Genomic DNA, 16,356 nt, shown 5'->3' with positions numbered 1-16,356 from the left:
TGTGTGTGTGTGTGTGTGTGTGTGCGCGGGCGGGCTCGATCGATCGAGGGTGCGGCCATGGCGCAGGGGGCTCACAGCGGGGCGATCTCAACACATCTTAACAGAGGCTCCCAAGCGACACCTAACCAATCTAGGAGACGCCACTCTCCAAAAGGTAATAGATGGTGTGTTGATGATGATGAACCTCTTACTCTTGTGCTTCAAATGATAGTCTCTCCAACACTCAACTCTCTCTCACAAATTTGGATATGGTGGAAAGAAGATTTGAGTGGAAAACAACTTGGGGAAGGCTAGAAATCAAGAATCTTGTGGTAGGAATGGAATGTCTTGATCTCAACACATGAGTAGGTGGTTCTCTCTCATAAAATGAGTAGTGAAAGTGTAGGCACGTTCTGATGATTCTCTCACAAATGGAGAAGGGGTGGAGGGGTATATATAGCCTCCACACAAAATCCAACCATTAAACACATTTGACTCAACTCGGTGAGACCAAATGGTTAAACTCGATGGCACCAATTTGTTCAAAATGTGAACGTTAGGAATCTCGGTGGGACCGACTGGAACAACTCGGTGGGACTGATGTGCTAGGGCTTAGGGCAAACATCAACTCGGTGGCGCCGATTGCATCAACTCTGTGAGACCGAAGTGAAGCAACGAGCAATAGAGTGTCTGTCAAGCGAGCTCGGTGAGACCGATTGCATAGACTCGGCAAGACCGAAATAAATGCAACAAGTCACATAGCGCTAGCAAGGCCATCTCGGTGAGACCGAGATCCATATCGGTGAGACCGGATTGCTAGGGTTTCTGGCAGTGGCTATGTCATATGAACTTGGTGGCTCCGGATAGAAAGAATCGATGGGCCGAGTAGGAGTTTAGGTTTTGGACATATTTGGATGGAGAAAGTGGTTGAGGGTTTTGGAGCAATATCACTAAGCATTTGAGCAAGCAAGCCATTAAGCAATATCTCGTCCCCTTTTAATAGTATTGGCTTTCCTATGGACTCAATTTGATCTTGGATCACTAAAATAAAGATGAAGAGTCTTGAGCTCTTGCCAATGTATGTCCTTAGGCCTTAGCATTTTGAAGGGGTTCCACGTACTCTTGTACTTGCCATGCCACTGTTGAACTTGTCTGAAATATACTAGATAAAACAATTAGTCCAACAAGAGATATGTTGATATTAATTGCCAAAAATCACACAGGGAGCACTTGTGCTTTCAGCCGATAGTAACAAAGTCGAACCCCTTCATTATATGTTGCCGCTTTCAATTTGTTAGATGGAGGAACTCGAATCCCAAATATCCATCAGTCCCATCATTCCATGCAATTGATACGGTCTGTGGTCGATGCAATTTCCCGGTTCTCAACATATAAGAAATCCACGGAATATCGTGAGCATATAACAGATCTTGCTTCGAGCGCAGCATGTTATTGTGTAGTTGTTGTCTAGTGAGAATTGCTATTTTTGTGTGTGTGTGTGGGGCGGGGGGCATTTTTCATTTGTTTATTTCTACATTTTGTATGAATTCCAGAAATCTTTGGGGTTTTGTCGTTGAAGGACTGTGGGGCTGTATATGCCCGATGCAATTTCATAATTTTTTTGCCAATCTTATAGTTTGGCATGGTATTCGTATTTTTCATTCATGCTTTGATTAGTAGATTATTTGATTACTAAGTGGATTGCATGTTCACTGAACTCTGGATAATATGGAAGAAAATCTATCTGGAAATGAGCTTCTCGCACGTAGATCGCCTAGATTTACAAAAAGGACGTAAAATTGATATACCTGATAGCGAATCAGAGAAAACAGAGTCTAAAGAACCATTGCATGATTTGAGGAAGCAGAGCACGGGCAGGTATAAAGGAAGCCCTGAAAACAAGAAGAAAACACAGTAAATACGATGAGGACCTATCTGAAAGCGAGGAAGATCATTACAACCGTGATAAAAGAAGCAAGTCTCATCGTAGGAAGCATGACAACAGGTCAGAAAGTGAACACAATCAAGACAGGAAGAAAACAAAAACAAAAGCATAGTCAAAGAAGGAGGTGCAAAGCAATGAATCTGAATCTACTTCAGAGAGTGAGGATATCGACAGAAAGAGGAAGATGAAAGGAAGGAGACATGCTTCATATGAAAGGGATGAATGGTTTGAAAGGGATAGGAAGGTGAAAGGAAGAAGAGATTATATGTCAGAAAGCGAGCGCACTAAAAGAAAGAGGAAGCCAAAGGACGGAAGAGATGGCCCAAGTTCTAACGGTGAGCATGCTAAGCAGAGGAAGAAGATTAAAAAGAAGAAGTGTGTCAAGATCGTGGAGTCCAGCTCCGAGTCTAAAGGATCAGATTACAGCATAGATGAGGAAGTAGTTGAACCAAAGAAGAACAAGAAAATGCCGTAACAGGAGGAAATCATTGCCTGGCAGGGTCAGGAAGGCTAGTAGACAATCTAACGTTGAGCATAGACCGGTATGTACAACTCATCCAAAATAACCGCTCTCCATGTTGCTTGTAATTAGCTTGCTAAACATAAATGCTGCAATCAATTAACATAAGTGAATATTTTACAAGTCATTGGGTTCAAGTGTGCGCCTCATCAAGTTCATGAAATTGTTAAACCACTAAATGAAACGCAGAGAGAATGTGTGGTTGAGCTTGGGTTTGCTCACTTTTTAGATATGTCAAATTGCCGCCTCCCAAGAGTCATAACTCTTTGGCTGATTGACCAAGTTGATTGAAAGAAGAAAACACTGCTAATCAGATGGTAGGATAGAAGTTTTAATGCCTCGTCATGGACCTGGCAACCACAAGGTTAGGGACCCAACCGAAGAAGAAAAGGAATTCAGAGAAGAGGCAAGAGGCAGTGGAAAGCCGGTTAAGCACTTTGTTGACAAGCTGCCAGGAATAATGGAGAGGGATAAGTTCAAGAAGTACTTTCTACTTATTGCATTGTGTATGTACCTTGTTCCAGCCAGTGGGCACATGATGAACAGGAATTTCCTATCCATTGTTCAGAACCTTGACCGTATCCCATTCTGAGGACGTTGTCATGGAATTCAGGTGTTTTCTACTTTGGTAGCATAGACGTGTGCTATGAATGATCTAATTATCCTAGGATCTTCTTTGTAAAAGAGTTTCTTGGCCTGTACTTTATCTATAAAACGGTCGAGAGCTGTTGGTTTAGAGATAAATGAAGGAGTACCATGGGGGACGGGGAGAGGAGCAGCAGTAGCAGGCGTCGATTATGTGTGGTCATAGGTGAGGGCACATTGCGATGATTTTTTTGATAAAGGGTATTTTTATTGACTCAAAATATAGCCTCAAGAAACTATAACAGGCCTTTGCATAACTAAGATGCACAGAACCAAATATTAACAAACTTAAGGAAGATAAAAGCCGACATATCAGCAACTATAGTCATATAGATTCAACACTATGCCTATGTCGAAGGAGGTGGTGGACCAATCCGAAGACTATGCCGTCACCATGTTGGGTAAAGACATCTAATTACAGGTCTAACTGCATACATGTCGTTTGTACTTCATTCGGTGCAGTATACTGCCTTCTTCCTGGTTTATTAGTCCCCTTCGCATTTTTGTGTTAAATTTTGGTCTTAGATTTAACTAACAAAATATTAATGCATGTAACAAAAAATAATATCATTAAAAACTATGTTCAAATACGAACCAAAGGATATAATTTTTTGACATGCATTATTATTTTTTTAGTTAAATTTATGATCAAAAAATTTTATGTATAAAATACTAAAAAGACCAATAGATTAGGAGGGAGGTAGCAGTACAGGAAGCGAGAGCAAAAGAAAGAAAATGAGAGGTAAGGAAAGGTCGTTCGAGGGGCCACGATGGGGAAGAGAGCGGAACCACGCGACATGTGGCTGTGGAAGAGGCGACGCGTATCGCTCCCACCCAACGCAATCATCTTCCGATCCTACAAAATTTGGCCGGTGAGCGTAATAAATGAAACCGCGAACAGTACGCCGGACTAGTCGTCCTTGGATTCTCCTCGCCTTGGTCGAGAAATGGATCCCATCTTCCTCGCAGCGGCGGCGACGACATGGGTGCTGAACAAGCTGCTCGACCACCTCAAAGACGCTGCCATCCAAGCACTGCTGGGGTCGGAAGGTTTCAACAAGGATGTGAAGCATCTCGTCCACGAGCTGAGTCGAGCCAACCTCGTCCTTGGCTCCGTGACCGCCGGAGCCACCTCGGGGGTCATGATCGGGAACCAGGAGCTGGCGCGGCAGATCACGGAGGTCCAGGAACAGGCGGTCAAGCTGGCCAAGTACCTCGACAAGCTCCGGTACTATGATCTGGAGGAAAAGGTGCGTTTGTACTAGGCCTGAATTTGGGACAGTTAGTAGATTGGTGTATGCTGTTGGCAAGTCTCGACTCCATGCTCGATCGAGCTCACCTGTACGCGGTGAACAGAAATTTTCGACAAAGAACAGATTTTATCGACTTAAAATGAAGCAAATGATGATGAAACACAATGAAGCCAACGGTAGCTTTTATCGACTTAAGTGCATACGAATACAATAAACACGCATCCGGCCTCTTCATAGGTAGGATGCATGCATACACCCAAATGATGAAACGGAAATACATGCAAAAATAATTCTGACCACAATTCCACATGGTTTTTTCTGTGTAAATATGAATTTTGGTACAAAAGTTCAGCCATTTCTAGTACAAGAGGCGTTTATTTAAACGCTTAAAGAATTAGAACAATTGAGACATCATTTAACGTCTCAGCTTGTAATACTCGATCGATTTGTAGTAATGCTAGTACCAGTATAAAATGCCTATCTCCTACTGGGCTAGGCCTGCTGGATCGACTTCTTTTCTTCTTCTATCTTCTATGACATAGTATTAGTAAATACCAAGCAAACTTCTCTCTAAAAAACAAGCAAACGTACACAAGGTATGGGCCCTTGCCGTGGCCGGGCCCTAGGCGGCTGCACTCGGAGCCTAGGCCCAGGGCCGATGATAGCGGCGGCTGTGACACCTACGGTTCACGGATGCCGTGGGACATAGAGGTTGGGACAAAAAGGGTACACAATTGGTTAAACACAAGAGGTTGCCCTCTACGCCCGACTTCCAAACAGGGCGCATAGCAACTTGCTCATCCGCAAACCCGCTAAAAACACAAATCAACGTCAAGATAGCATAGTTGGTCTGTGGAGCAGCAGCCCGTTTACATTGCGCCAACTGGATCGGGCAGGGCAGCGTGTTGAACGAGGCCAGGGTGCACGCTTTGGGATGACCGAAGATCTGGTTCGTTGGTGATGCAATCAGACGGTTGATGGCCTCAAAACACTAAGAAATGCATCTATCGTTTTAACTTTTAGGACCCTTAGTTTTCTTAAAAGGAATGGTAAAACTATGTGTAAGAATCCAGTTACTTCAAATTTGACGATGCCTTACCCCCCCCCCCCCCCCCCCCCCAACCCACCACCCACACACACCCAGCTCCCCATGTTATCTTGCAAAAAAAGTCGATCATAGTGTCCAACTATATAAAATTGTATTGTCTCCTTTTGTTGTAGAAATAAAAACTTTGTATCTCAGAGATAAGCTATGAGCCTTCAAAAGGTACACCAGCCATTGGTCCAGTGGCTAATTAGCTCATGTGATTGTACTCCTAGCCTACCAGGGTTAAAACTACAAGTGTTTCATGCCATATATGTCTCACTAATATGGATTAGTTTTTCAGTGCTTCGTCTAGACTATGATTGTTAGTTGTAGAAATCTAGCCATGAATTATTGTTCACAATCAAATATGTCCTAAGGAAAAGTTGAGGGAAAACCCGCCATCTTTCACAAAAAATAAACAACAAAAGAATAGCCATCTACTATGCCCTTCTATTTAAAAAAAATCATGTGCATTTTAAATACATTTTTAGGAAAATATAATCAAATTGGTCATAAAAAATAATGGTTTTTGTTGCACAATTTTAAACATAGGTTGGGTTTTTTTTTCTGTGCAGGGCATACTCGCTCTTATTTTTGAATGATTTTCTATAGGTGTTGATGTCATAACATGATGTACATCTATGATTGTTTCCATAAATTTGCCAAATGAACAAATAGATAAACCATAAACTCAATTACCCACCTTGGTATAAAAAATTAATTAACCCTTGCCATGATTATCACCTTGATTTTATTTGATTTGAAATTTTCTAGATGTAGAATTGCTCAATCAACATTAGTCTCAACTATAAAGTAGCAATATTAAGAGAGAGAGAGAGAGAGAGAGAGCATTTCGGGTTTTTCTAGAGAGACAAGCGAGCTGCTATAGGTGTTCTTTTATTAAAAAAAAGTTCAAGTCATCAAAAAAGTGTTCATGTATTTTTTTTTCAACAAGTAATTTCAAATATGATTAAGCATTCCCTTAAAAATCTTATTAAGAATTTTAAAAAGTGTTTGCATATTTAGAGGCAAAGTTTACACGTTTTTAGCATGTTAATGAAATTTTAAAACCAAGGTCATGAATTTTTAAAAGTGTTTCACATATCATGGTTCGTAAAAACATGCATTTTTAGAAAAATGTTCATCAACTTATAAAATGTTCATCGTATTTTAAACTATTTTCAAGTCATAAATAATATTCACGTAGTTCTTAAAAGTTATATTCGTGTGATTGTAAAAAAAAGTGCTCACGTCTTTAAAAAAACATTCATGTTGTTTTAAAAAGTGTTCACACACTTAAAAAAATATTCATCGTATTTAAAAAATACTTTCAAAAAGGAAATAGATAAACAAAAATAAAAAAGAAACGAAATGGAATACTAGAAAAAAATTGAACACAAGAACAAAAACTTACAAAAGGAAAAGGAAAAAAACAAAATAAACCAAAACTATATAAAATAAAATGGAAAAGGAAATAAGAAGTTTGAAATCTTATTAGTGGTTACCACTTTCCCCTGAGGAGGTTCGATAGGCGCTTTCGATTCCCCCCGCGGCCGCCGGCAAAACCATGAGTTCCTTCCCCCACCGTCGGCCGTTCCGGCGGTAGGTTGGTGCGGGAACCCCAAATCTCTGCTCTGTTATGTATATGCGGTGTGGATATGGGTGTGTCACGCCGTCGTTTTGGAGTAGGTGGCGGCGGCATTCTGGCGATGTGTGTTCCCGAGCTCCTGCCTTCTTCGGCCAGTGGCCTCTCTGGCGGTCTAGTAGGGCTCGTGGAATTAGATTCTTGCCGCTCCGACGGAGAGACGGGGTTAGGGTTCCTTGGTCTGGTTGGCGTGGCAGGGCAGCGGTCACGCAGAAGATTTTGGTTTTGGGACTTCTTCCCTGCTTCACCAGTGCGGGCTTCATTGCCGATGAGAAGCATTCCGGATTTGCGTGCGTTCACGATGGTCCAGATGCAGCAAAGTCTCCTTCTTTGGGATGTTGGTCCTTCAAGGACGGCTCGATGACTTCCTGTCCAGCAACTTACAGTCTGGCGGTTCATACATGGTTGGCTTGGCTCCGGGCGTGGACCGATGGTGTTGGCGGTGCGCCATCAGCCCATCCTGAAGGTGATGTTCGTGTTGTTCACATTAATACTTTTTTTTCTTGTTAGGGCTACTGTTGTAGTCTCGGCTTATTAGTTGTGATCTTCAGGCTCTTTTCGCAAAAATAAATAAACGGAAAAGGAGATTAAAAACTAAAACCATAAATAAAAAGAGTTAAAATCATAAATGAAAACAGAAAATTGAATAAAATACTCGGAACAAACTTCTGTTTTGAGGGCTAGACCCGGCACAAACGGAAAAGAAACCAGAATGAAAAAAAATGATGTATATCCGCTTGCTGGGTCGGCCTACTACATCATGTGCGTAAGCGTAAGTGGCCACGCAGTATCTTATTCTTCGCTTGTTGCAGAAACGCGAAACTATATGTCGCCTACTGTGACAGAGTATTGTCTCGCACTAGGATAGAGCCAGATGGCTGGCCTAATATGGCTCCTCGGGAGCGGATTTCAGGGAAGCTTCTATAACAGGTTTAGCGTGTATTTTTGTGTTCTCTATGGCGGTTTTCATCTGTTTTTGTTGCGGTTTTCGGTTTTCCGCGTGTGTTTTACTGGTTTCCTAGCTTTCCTTTTTATTTTTATTTCCTATTTTCAGGTTGGTTTTCCATCTTTATTTAATGGTTCTTTTTAAATATTTTTAATTTTTAAATACATGTTTACTTTTTCAATGCACGTTGTACATTTACTAAGCACACGTAATAGTTTTTTGATACACATTGAATGTTTTTAAAATACATGATTATCTCTTTTTGAAATACACGTTTGGATATTTTTTCTTTGAATATCCGTTAAACATTTTGAAGCATATGTTGAATATTTTCAATGGTACAAATACTTTCTATATTAGGCAAACATTTTGTACAATGTATTATTTTTTTAACATTTCATGAAATTTTTTATTAAAATGCGTGGACATTTCTTTGAGTGGTATGAAATAGTTTTTTCATATTATACGAACATTTATTTACATTGTGCAGTTTTTGTTAACTTATCACGATTATTTTTTGGAATGTTTGAACAATTTTTAAATGTCAACTACGTTAAATTTAATGGTACAAAACATTTTCTAGACTTATGCATACAATATTTTACGTTGTATAAGCATTTATTGTGGATGTCATGAACATTTTTTGAAAGTGTGATTTTTCTAAATATCATGACTAGTTTTTTAACGGTACCAACACTTGTTTACAATGCATAAACATTTTTAAAATGTCAGAAAGTTTTTTTGAATGTATAAACATTTTTTAAAAGTTGCACGAATAGTTTTTAACTGTGGATGAAAAAAAATAACGTTTGATGAATTTATTTTAACATATAATTATCGAAATATGTATATGGCAACCGTGTGACAGATTGCGAAACTGCCACACGCATCCAGCACCGTCAGTTCCCTCCCGATCTCCTTCCTTCCCCGCACGTCCGCCCGATTTCTTTCCTTTCCCGCACGCCTCCCGATCTCCTTCCTTTCCCGCATGTCTTCCCCCACCTACCTCCTCCGATTTCTTTCCTTTCTCGCATGCCCTCCCCCCCGGCACACCCGCTCGTGCCTTCCTAATTTTCGTAATCGTCAATTATGGCCCACACGCCTTCCCGATTTTCGGCAAAAATAATGCTTGGACTAGGATTTGATCTCTGGTCTGCAGGTAATCAATAAAGGGAGCTAACCACCTCACCTATGACACTCATTGTTGAGCAAGCTAAGGGAAATACTGTTTTTGACATGTTCGTGGTAACTTTGATCATTGGGAATAAATTTGTTGAACCCGCCCCCCGGTAATTTCTGTAAATAGCACGATAACATTCACGCCATAGACCTGATAATTTAGATACAAACATCATGGTAACTTTAACCATTGGGGAAGACAAATGTGAAAAGATACCCGATAATTTATGTGTAAATAGATGGTAATATACGCAGCGCACATCTGATAACTGAGGTAGAAACACCATGGTAACTTTGACTGTAGGGATTTTTTTTGAAAAGATACTCCGGTATCTTCTGTGTAAATAGCACGGTAGTTTACCTCCCTCCCCTGGCATTTTCATGTGTAAATAGCATGAAAACATATGTACTGCGATAACTAAACACCATGATAAGTTTTTGACCCGTGGGGGGCGGGATTTGCTGAAACATACCCCTGATAAATTTTGTGTACATAGCATGATATTTTAAGCACTACGGGCTTGATAGGTTACCTAGAATCACCATGATAACTTTTTGTCCCGGTAAAAAGTTGTTCAAAACATCCCCAATATTTTTTGTGTAAATAACATGATAATATAAGCACTGCATAACCGATAACTTGCAATATAAACATGATGGTAACGTTTTTACCAAAGGAAACTAAGTTGTTAAAAACATACACTCGCCTCGCGCGTGGGCCTCTTGGATGAACATAACACATGGCGTGCCACCGGAAAGTCACATAATGTTTAGTGTCATGAGGGGCACACGTGCTATAGGCGTGATAAGTTACGCAAAAACATCGTGGTAATTTTTGACCTATGGAAAAAGCTACCGAAACACACCCAGGTTTTTAGGTGCAAGTACCATGATAATATACGAACTGTAGACCCGGTAACTCATGTACAATCCCTCATGGTAACTTTGAGCGGGGGGAGGTTGATGTACATATACCCTGATAACTTATGTGTAAGTACCACGGTATTTTACACATCGAAGACCTTATAATTTGTGTACAAAACACAGTGGTAACTTTGAAGGGATGTAGTTGTTGAAGCATAGACACCTGGTACGTTCTATGTAAATAGCACGGTAAGTTATGCAACACAGGCCTGATAACTTGCATACGAATACCATGGTAACTTTGTCCTGAGGAGAAATCATGTGGTAGACGTGAAGAAGTGGCAGTTTTCTCGGGGGTGGGCGCCCGAGATGTGCGGGAGAAGCAGGTTTCTCGGGCGAGCCTGCGGGGTCGTTTGGGAGGAGGCGAGGTCAAAGGACGAGGGATCGTGTGGTACTTTAAAATGAAAGAAGTAGAGGTGTGGCAGTTTTGCTTATATGGCACATGTGTGCCAAATATCACAGTCCTATAATTATAGTGGCATTTTCCATTTCAAAAATGTAAGTAAAAGTTTTTTAGGGGTAAAATATGTAAATGAAAGTAATAATAACAAAAAGGAGGCAACGCTCCTGCGCGCTGGGCCGGGCAATTAAGGAAGCATTTGAGGCGAGGGGATCTTCTGTCTCGCACGAAGCAAGACAAAGCGCTGCCCATTGTTAGAAATCGCTGTCGTGGGCTGAGCCAGCTAGCGATTTTGTCCTCCTGTTTTATCAGCGTTTTTTAAGGTTTTCTACCGGTCTTTCTTTTACATTTTTTCTTTATGTTTCGTTTCCTTTATTCATTTTATTGTTTTCTTTGTTTATTTTATTCTTGGAATTTTATTGAATTCATGAATATTTTAAAAGATTGTGAACATTTTTTAGATTCACAAATATTTTAAATTTGCGAGCATTTTTGAAGAATTCTTTAATATATTTTTATATTTTTTGAATTTTTTGTAATTGATAAATATTTAATATTAATGGGATTTTTTAGAATTCATGGACTTTTCGCAACAATACTTTTTTCAATCAGTCTGATAACTTTAGTCAGCTTTTCTGGAGCTAGGAGTTGTGGTTTCTCCAACTTGTTATTTTCTCGAGCGAACATCACCATATTTTGCTAGTACTAGTGGAAGCGGCATGTGGGTGCACTTATTTTGAGCCATCCTAGTTGTGTGATTTACTGATGTTTGTTGCTTAAGGCAATGGATAGGAGGATCTGACCGCTCACTATTGCCTGCACTTAGCGAAATATAGCATTTGCGCCATGAGGTCCCCCTTCATTTCCTTGGCGCAGTGGTAAAAGTGCTGCCTTGTGACCGTCACAGGTTCAAGTCCTGGAAACAGACTCTTGCAGAAATGTAGGGAAAGGTAGTCAGATTGCATCCTTTCATTGCATTTTGATAGACCTAACATTCACATTTCAAACAACATTTTTCTCCTTCGGTTCAGTGTGGTGCATCCTCTGCGCTTGTTGGTGCCAGCCGAGTACATCTCAGCTTTCTTGATGTTGATGCCGATTTGCTCTGTGAAATCAAAGTTTGTATTATCGATATGAAAAAAAAAGAGTTTTAATTCTAACACTTCCAATGTACGATGAACAGATACAAAAGATGAAACTGAAGGGCCGCAATCAGTTTACATCAACAATGAAATCTATGACTCAATCCAAGGGGAAATTGACAAGTTTTGAAATCAAAGACATAGGAAATACTGTGGAGAAGCTGCATAAGATCTGTGACAATGTTCACGCTGCTCTCTTGATTGAGAAACATGATAAACTGCTTGCAGCAATTCAAAACACAAGCACAAACATAGGCGCGGCAGTAGAATTCTTCACTGAATCCAAGTTGTTCCCGAGGAAGGAGGAGGCTGATGTTCTAAAACTAATTAGTGCAAGTAAATTCAGTGATCAAGAGCTTCTGGTTCTGCCAATAGTTGGTCATGGAGGTGTTGGGAAGACCACACTTGCTCGACTGGTGTACCATAACCCGCAAGTGGGAGCTGACTTCGCCATCAAGATCTGGGTCCATGTATCTGCTAATTTTGATGAAATCAAGCTCGCACAAGGGATTCTTGAAGAAATAGCACCTGCCTCGGAGTACGCAAACATCAAACATCTCAATGGGCTTCAACGTGTGATCAACAAATACTTGCACAAGAAAACATATTTGCTTGTTTTGGATGACATGTGGGAAGAGAGCGAGGCTCGCTGGGACAAACTGTTGGCTCCACTTAGATGTACAGATTCCAAGGGTAATGTGATTTTGATGACAACGCGGAAGTTCTCTGTTGCCAATATAACAAGCAAAGTGGAGGGACATATCAAGTTAGGTGGTATGAATGATGAAACATTTTGGCCCTTCTTCAAAAGATGCATATTTCGTGATGAGAATTATCAAGGAAACAATAAGCTTCAAGGAATCGGGAAAGAGATAGCCATCAAGCTGAAAGGAAATCCTTTAGCGGCTAAAAGTGTAGCCACACTTTTGAGGAGAAACCTTACTGAAGTTTACTGGAAACGTATTTTAAAAAGTGATGAATGGAAGTTATCAAATACAGTGGATGACATCATACCAGCACTAAAGCTCAGTTACAATCACCTCCCCTATCACCTTCAGCAGCTATTCTCATATTGTGCTATGTTTCCAAAAGGTTACAGATTTGAGAAGGAGCAGTTGATACGTATGTGGATTGCTCTTGGTTTTGTCATGGACGAGAGAAAGAAATTAGAAGATGCCGGAAGTGACAACTTTGATGATTTGATAGACCGGAGCTTCTTTCAGAAAGATGAACAGCACTTCATCGTGCATGATTTAATGCATGATGTAGCCCAAGAAGTTTCAGTGCATGAATGCCTTCTTGTTGATGGCTCAGATTCTCTGAAGGTCTTCACATCCATTCGTCATGTGGGCATCTGGACTGAGTCGGTCTACAAGGATGAAATTATAGGACATCATAAAACCTTTGAAAAAAAGTTGGATGAAATTGAGAAAAAAGATATTCTGAAAACTTTGGAGAGTTTAATGCTTGTAGGTATATATGATGAAAAGATCTCTGAAAAGTTTGTAGGGGCTTTGGAGAAATTAAGTTATGTCCAGATACTTAAGTTATCAGCAATGCCCTTTAATGTTGACAGTTTGCTATCCAGTGTCCAAAATTTCATCCATCTTCGCTATTTAGAACTGAGGTACAGTTCAGACCAGCACAGACCTTTGCCTGAGGCTATATGTAAGCTCTACCACCTAATAGTATTGGACATCACACATTGGAGTGGTCTAAGTGATTTGCCTAAGTCTATCAGTAATCTCTTGAACCTACAATATCTGCTTGTTCCGGGGTCAGGATCATTGCACTCGAAGATATCAAGAGTTGGAGAACTTAAGCTTCTACAAGAGCTGCATGAATTTCAGGTTCAAAAAGGGAGTGACTTCAATATTTCGCAGCTGGAACACTTACAGGAGATCAAAGGGTCGCTTAGTATCCTTGGTCTTGAGAATGTCAAAGATAAGGCAGAGGCCAGCGGTGCAAGGATTGAAGATAAGGAACATCTAAGGACACTGTCACTCTCATGGGGAGAAAATAATGATGTTCAGAAAGAAGTGATCGAGGGTCTTCAACCACATGGTGACCTTGCGCATCTTCTTGTCATAAACTACGCCGGTGCTACTCCAACATGGTTGGGACGAAATTTCTCACTCGGCAATTTGGAAAGCCTCCAACTCCAAGACTGTACAGCAATGAAAACCCTGCCACCATTTGAGGAGCTGCCATACCTGAAGAAACTATCCTTGATTGGTATGTCCTCCCTGAAGGATGTTAAGATTGACTTCAATTGTTCTGAGCTAAGTGAAGTTGAAATAATGACGTGTTCAGCTTTAACAACCATAAGGCTCCACTCATGCAAGGCATTGACCAACTTAACCATCAAAGATTGTGGGGCACTATCTTGCTTGAAAGGCTTGCCATCCTCTGGTCAGGTGGAGTATAATATCAAAGGATGCCCTCAACTTCAAGCTGATACCATCTCCAGTTGATAAGTTTGTTGGCAAAGCACTCCAAAGGCAATCTGTAAGCATACGGTATACCTTCCCTATACCACCTTCTGGCAAAACAAAATTTATTAACATATATAAGACATAGTCCCATGTTCATTTATTTCCCTACTTCTTACAAGACTAAATGTGCTTTGCATTAGTACTCCCTCCGTCCCAAAATAAGTGTCTCAACTCTAATACAACTTTGTACTAAAGTTGGTACAAATTTGAGACACTTATTTTGGGACAGAGGGAGTACAAGACTCAGCAATATAGCTCCAATTTTTTTTCTGCACTTATATCATTCCTGATTATTTAGTGGATATTTTTTATTGCAAAACATATTTCCTTCAGTTTAGTATAAAGGTCCCTTTGGGAGTAATTTCCCTTCGAATTAATTCACTTAGGAGCAAGCAATTTTCAAAACTACACGCAATTGCTCCATTCAGTTTGGAGATCTTGTGCGGCTGCAGAGACATGGCATGAATGATGAGTGGCAACAATGTTTCAGTTGCAGTGTGAAGTATCAAGTTGTGCATCGCAGGATTTTGAAAAAATTTCTGCAGATAATCAACCGATTCAATGTCTAAAAGATCCCCTACTGGATTTCATCGTTTTAATTTGCAAGTATTTCAAGGAATCTCAGTTGATTTACTTGACATGACATGAATATACACTGATAGTTCTTAGCTCCCGATGTTATCTACCCATATCAATTTAAGGAATTCAGGTGCATTTTTTTCCCCTTTAGTGATCTCAAGGTGTGTTTTCAGGATAAGGAAACTGGGAGAGAACCTGGGGTGAGAGGAACACCGGCATTATGGATTCAGAAGCAGTCTCGAGTTGCCGGTGCTGTGGTTTTTGGTCTTCTTGTTGTTGTCGAGTATACTACTGTGCTTCGTTGCCTTTTTTCTGTACAAGAGTGCGTGCGGAGAAACTTGTGTCAGGTGCATGAACACAAAAAAATCATATATGCCGTCCAAATAAGTAGAGTTCGTGCGCCATGTACCTCAATTATGCAATGGCTTTCACATGCGAATGCGTTACGATTACGCATTGTCTTGCCGCTCGGACCGGATGTTTTGCATAACAATTACAGTAATAAATGGATTGGTGTGTGCTCTTTGTCGCTTGACCCACCGGCCGCTGCATTCTGCCGAACAATCTCTCGTCCGGTGCCCTGTATTAGTTCGGAATCTCACCGTTTTAGGCAGGGGTTCTCCCAGCGAGAGGGATCTAGAGGAGCGAGGAGGGGCAAGGAAGGAACTCACCGCCGTGCCGGTGTGGTTCGGCCAAGCGAGGTCGCCGTCGCCGGAGGGCGAGGTGGCGAGTGGCAGGTCCCTCTCTGAATCCGACCCGCCGCTTCAGGCAGCAACCCGGGGATTGGCGGGGAGGAGACGGACGAGAGGAGACGAGTGGATTCGACTCACCAGTGCAACCGGAACAGTGTTCCGGCAGGGGTGGGGCGACTGGCCGGCGGCGGCGCTCGAGCTGGCAAGGATGGGGACACGACGGCGACGACGAGCTGGCGACGGCCCGCCGAGGGAGCTTGGCGGCGCCGGCCGCGTGGGCTTGTGGTATGGCAGGCGTTGTGGGCTGCTCTCTACATACCCCTCCTGTAATATGGGCCGGTACATCTTTCAGATGTCCAAACAGTTGTATACTCCTTACTTACTCAATAACTAGCCACTTTGGTGAAATGGAATAAGCAGAATTTGCTCAAGAAATAATGTGTTTGACAGTAAAATTTTCTTTGAATGATCGCAAGGTTCAAACAGTTCTATCGAACAGAAAGTATTTCAAAGAATATGACCACATTGTAATCGTGTATTAACCTATGCCAATATGGTAAAAGTGGGGCCTACAAAACAAACTGCAATGACAAAGTTAGCATAGCTCCAAAAATTACTACTGTGTAAGGTCAAAGCTTCAATCTTTACCCTGTGCATGGAGGCCCTCTACTATTATCAGAACAATTAATACTTGGAAGGATTGCCGTATAATCTCCTACATAATAATTAAAATTATATAGGCTGCACAGAAGAATTCATTCGGGAAATAACTCATACTCTGAGATATGAGTATTAGAAATATACCAACACCTAGGCACTTTTGTCATCTTGTTGTAGATTGTGATCCGGTGGTGAATATGTGTTGATAGATCAGTTTCCAAGGCAGCTTGTGTGATTTCTAAGCCTTCAAAAACCATAATATCAG

At 41.1% G+C, this 16,356-nt stretch overlaps 1 protein-coding gene and 1 long non-coding RNA gene across 6 annotated transcripts; one reads left to right on the top strand and one right to left on the bottom strand.

The window, feature by feature from the left end:
• Nucleotides 1-3,945: 3,945 nt before the first annotated feature.
• On the top strand, nucleotides 3,946-15,264 carry LOC123080864 (putative disease resistance protein RGA3). 2 transcript variants are annotated; one of them, XM_044503809.1, is made up of 3 exons: nucleotides 3,946-4,339; nucleotides 11,707-14,173; nucleotides 14,913-15,264. In XM_044503809.1, the coding sequence occupies exons 1-2, from the start codon at nucleotides 4,037-4,039 to the stop codon at nucleotides 14,137-14,139; spliced, it is 2,736 nt and encodes a 911-aa protein (XP_044359744.1). In that variant the 5' UTR covers nucleotides 3,946-4,036; the 3' UTR covers nucleotides 14,140-14,173; nucleotides 14,913-15,264. The 2 variants fall into 2 exon arrangements, with proteins under 2 accessions (XP_044359744.1, XP_044359743.1); XM_044503808.1 differs by having other exon boundaries at nucleotides 11,707-14,184.
• Nucleotides 11,465-15,745, bottom strand: LOC123080867 (uncharacterized). 4 transcript variants are annotated; one of them, XR_006438558.1, is made up of 5 exons: nucleotides 15,411-15,744; nucleotides 15,149-15,319; nucleotides 14,935-15,051; nucleotides 13,879-14,207; nucleotides 11,465-11,628 (listed from the first exon to the last, which is right to left on the bottom strand). It is a non-coding gene; the product is annotated as an uncharacterized lncRNA (long non-coding RNA). The 4 variants fall into 4 exon arrangements; XR_006438559.1 differs by lacking the exon at nucleotides 11,465-11,628 and adding an exon at nucleotides 12,806-13,034 and having other exon boundaries at nucleotides 15,411-15,745; XR_006438557.1 differs by lacking the exon at nucleotides 13,879-14,207 and having other exon boundaries at nucleotides 15,411-15,739.
• Nucleotides 15,746-16,356: the final 611 nt, after the last annotated feature.

The sequence above is a fragment of the Triticum aestivum genome, chromosome 3D (assembly GCF_018294505.1).
Source record: "Triticum aestivum cultivar Chinese Spring chromosome 3D, IWGSC CS RefSeq v2.1, whole genome shotgun sequence".
Taxonomy (NCBI): Eukaryota; Viridiplantae; Streptophyta; class Magnoliopsida; order Poales; family Poaceae; genus Triticum; species Triticum aestivum.
Note: the sequence above shows the minus strand (reverse complement) of the source record. Positions and strands in the feature narration are given on the sequence as shown.

Bases quoted from the DNA above. Each gene is read 5' to 3' on its own strand.
- LOC123080864 (XM_044503809.1), top strand. From the start codon at position 4,037: ATGGATCCCATCTTCCTCGCAGCGGCGGCGACGACATGGGTGCTGAAC. The intron at 4,340-11,706 runs GTGCGTTTGTAC...TACGATGAACAG, and splicing joins ACTATGATCTGGAGGAAAAG to ATACAAAAGATGAAACTGAA.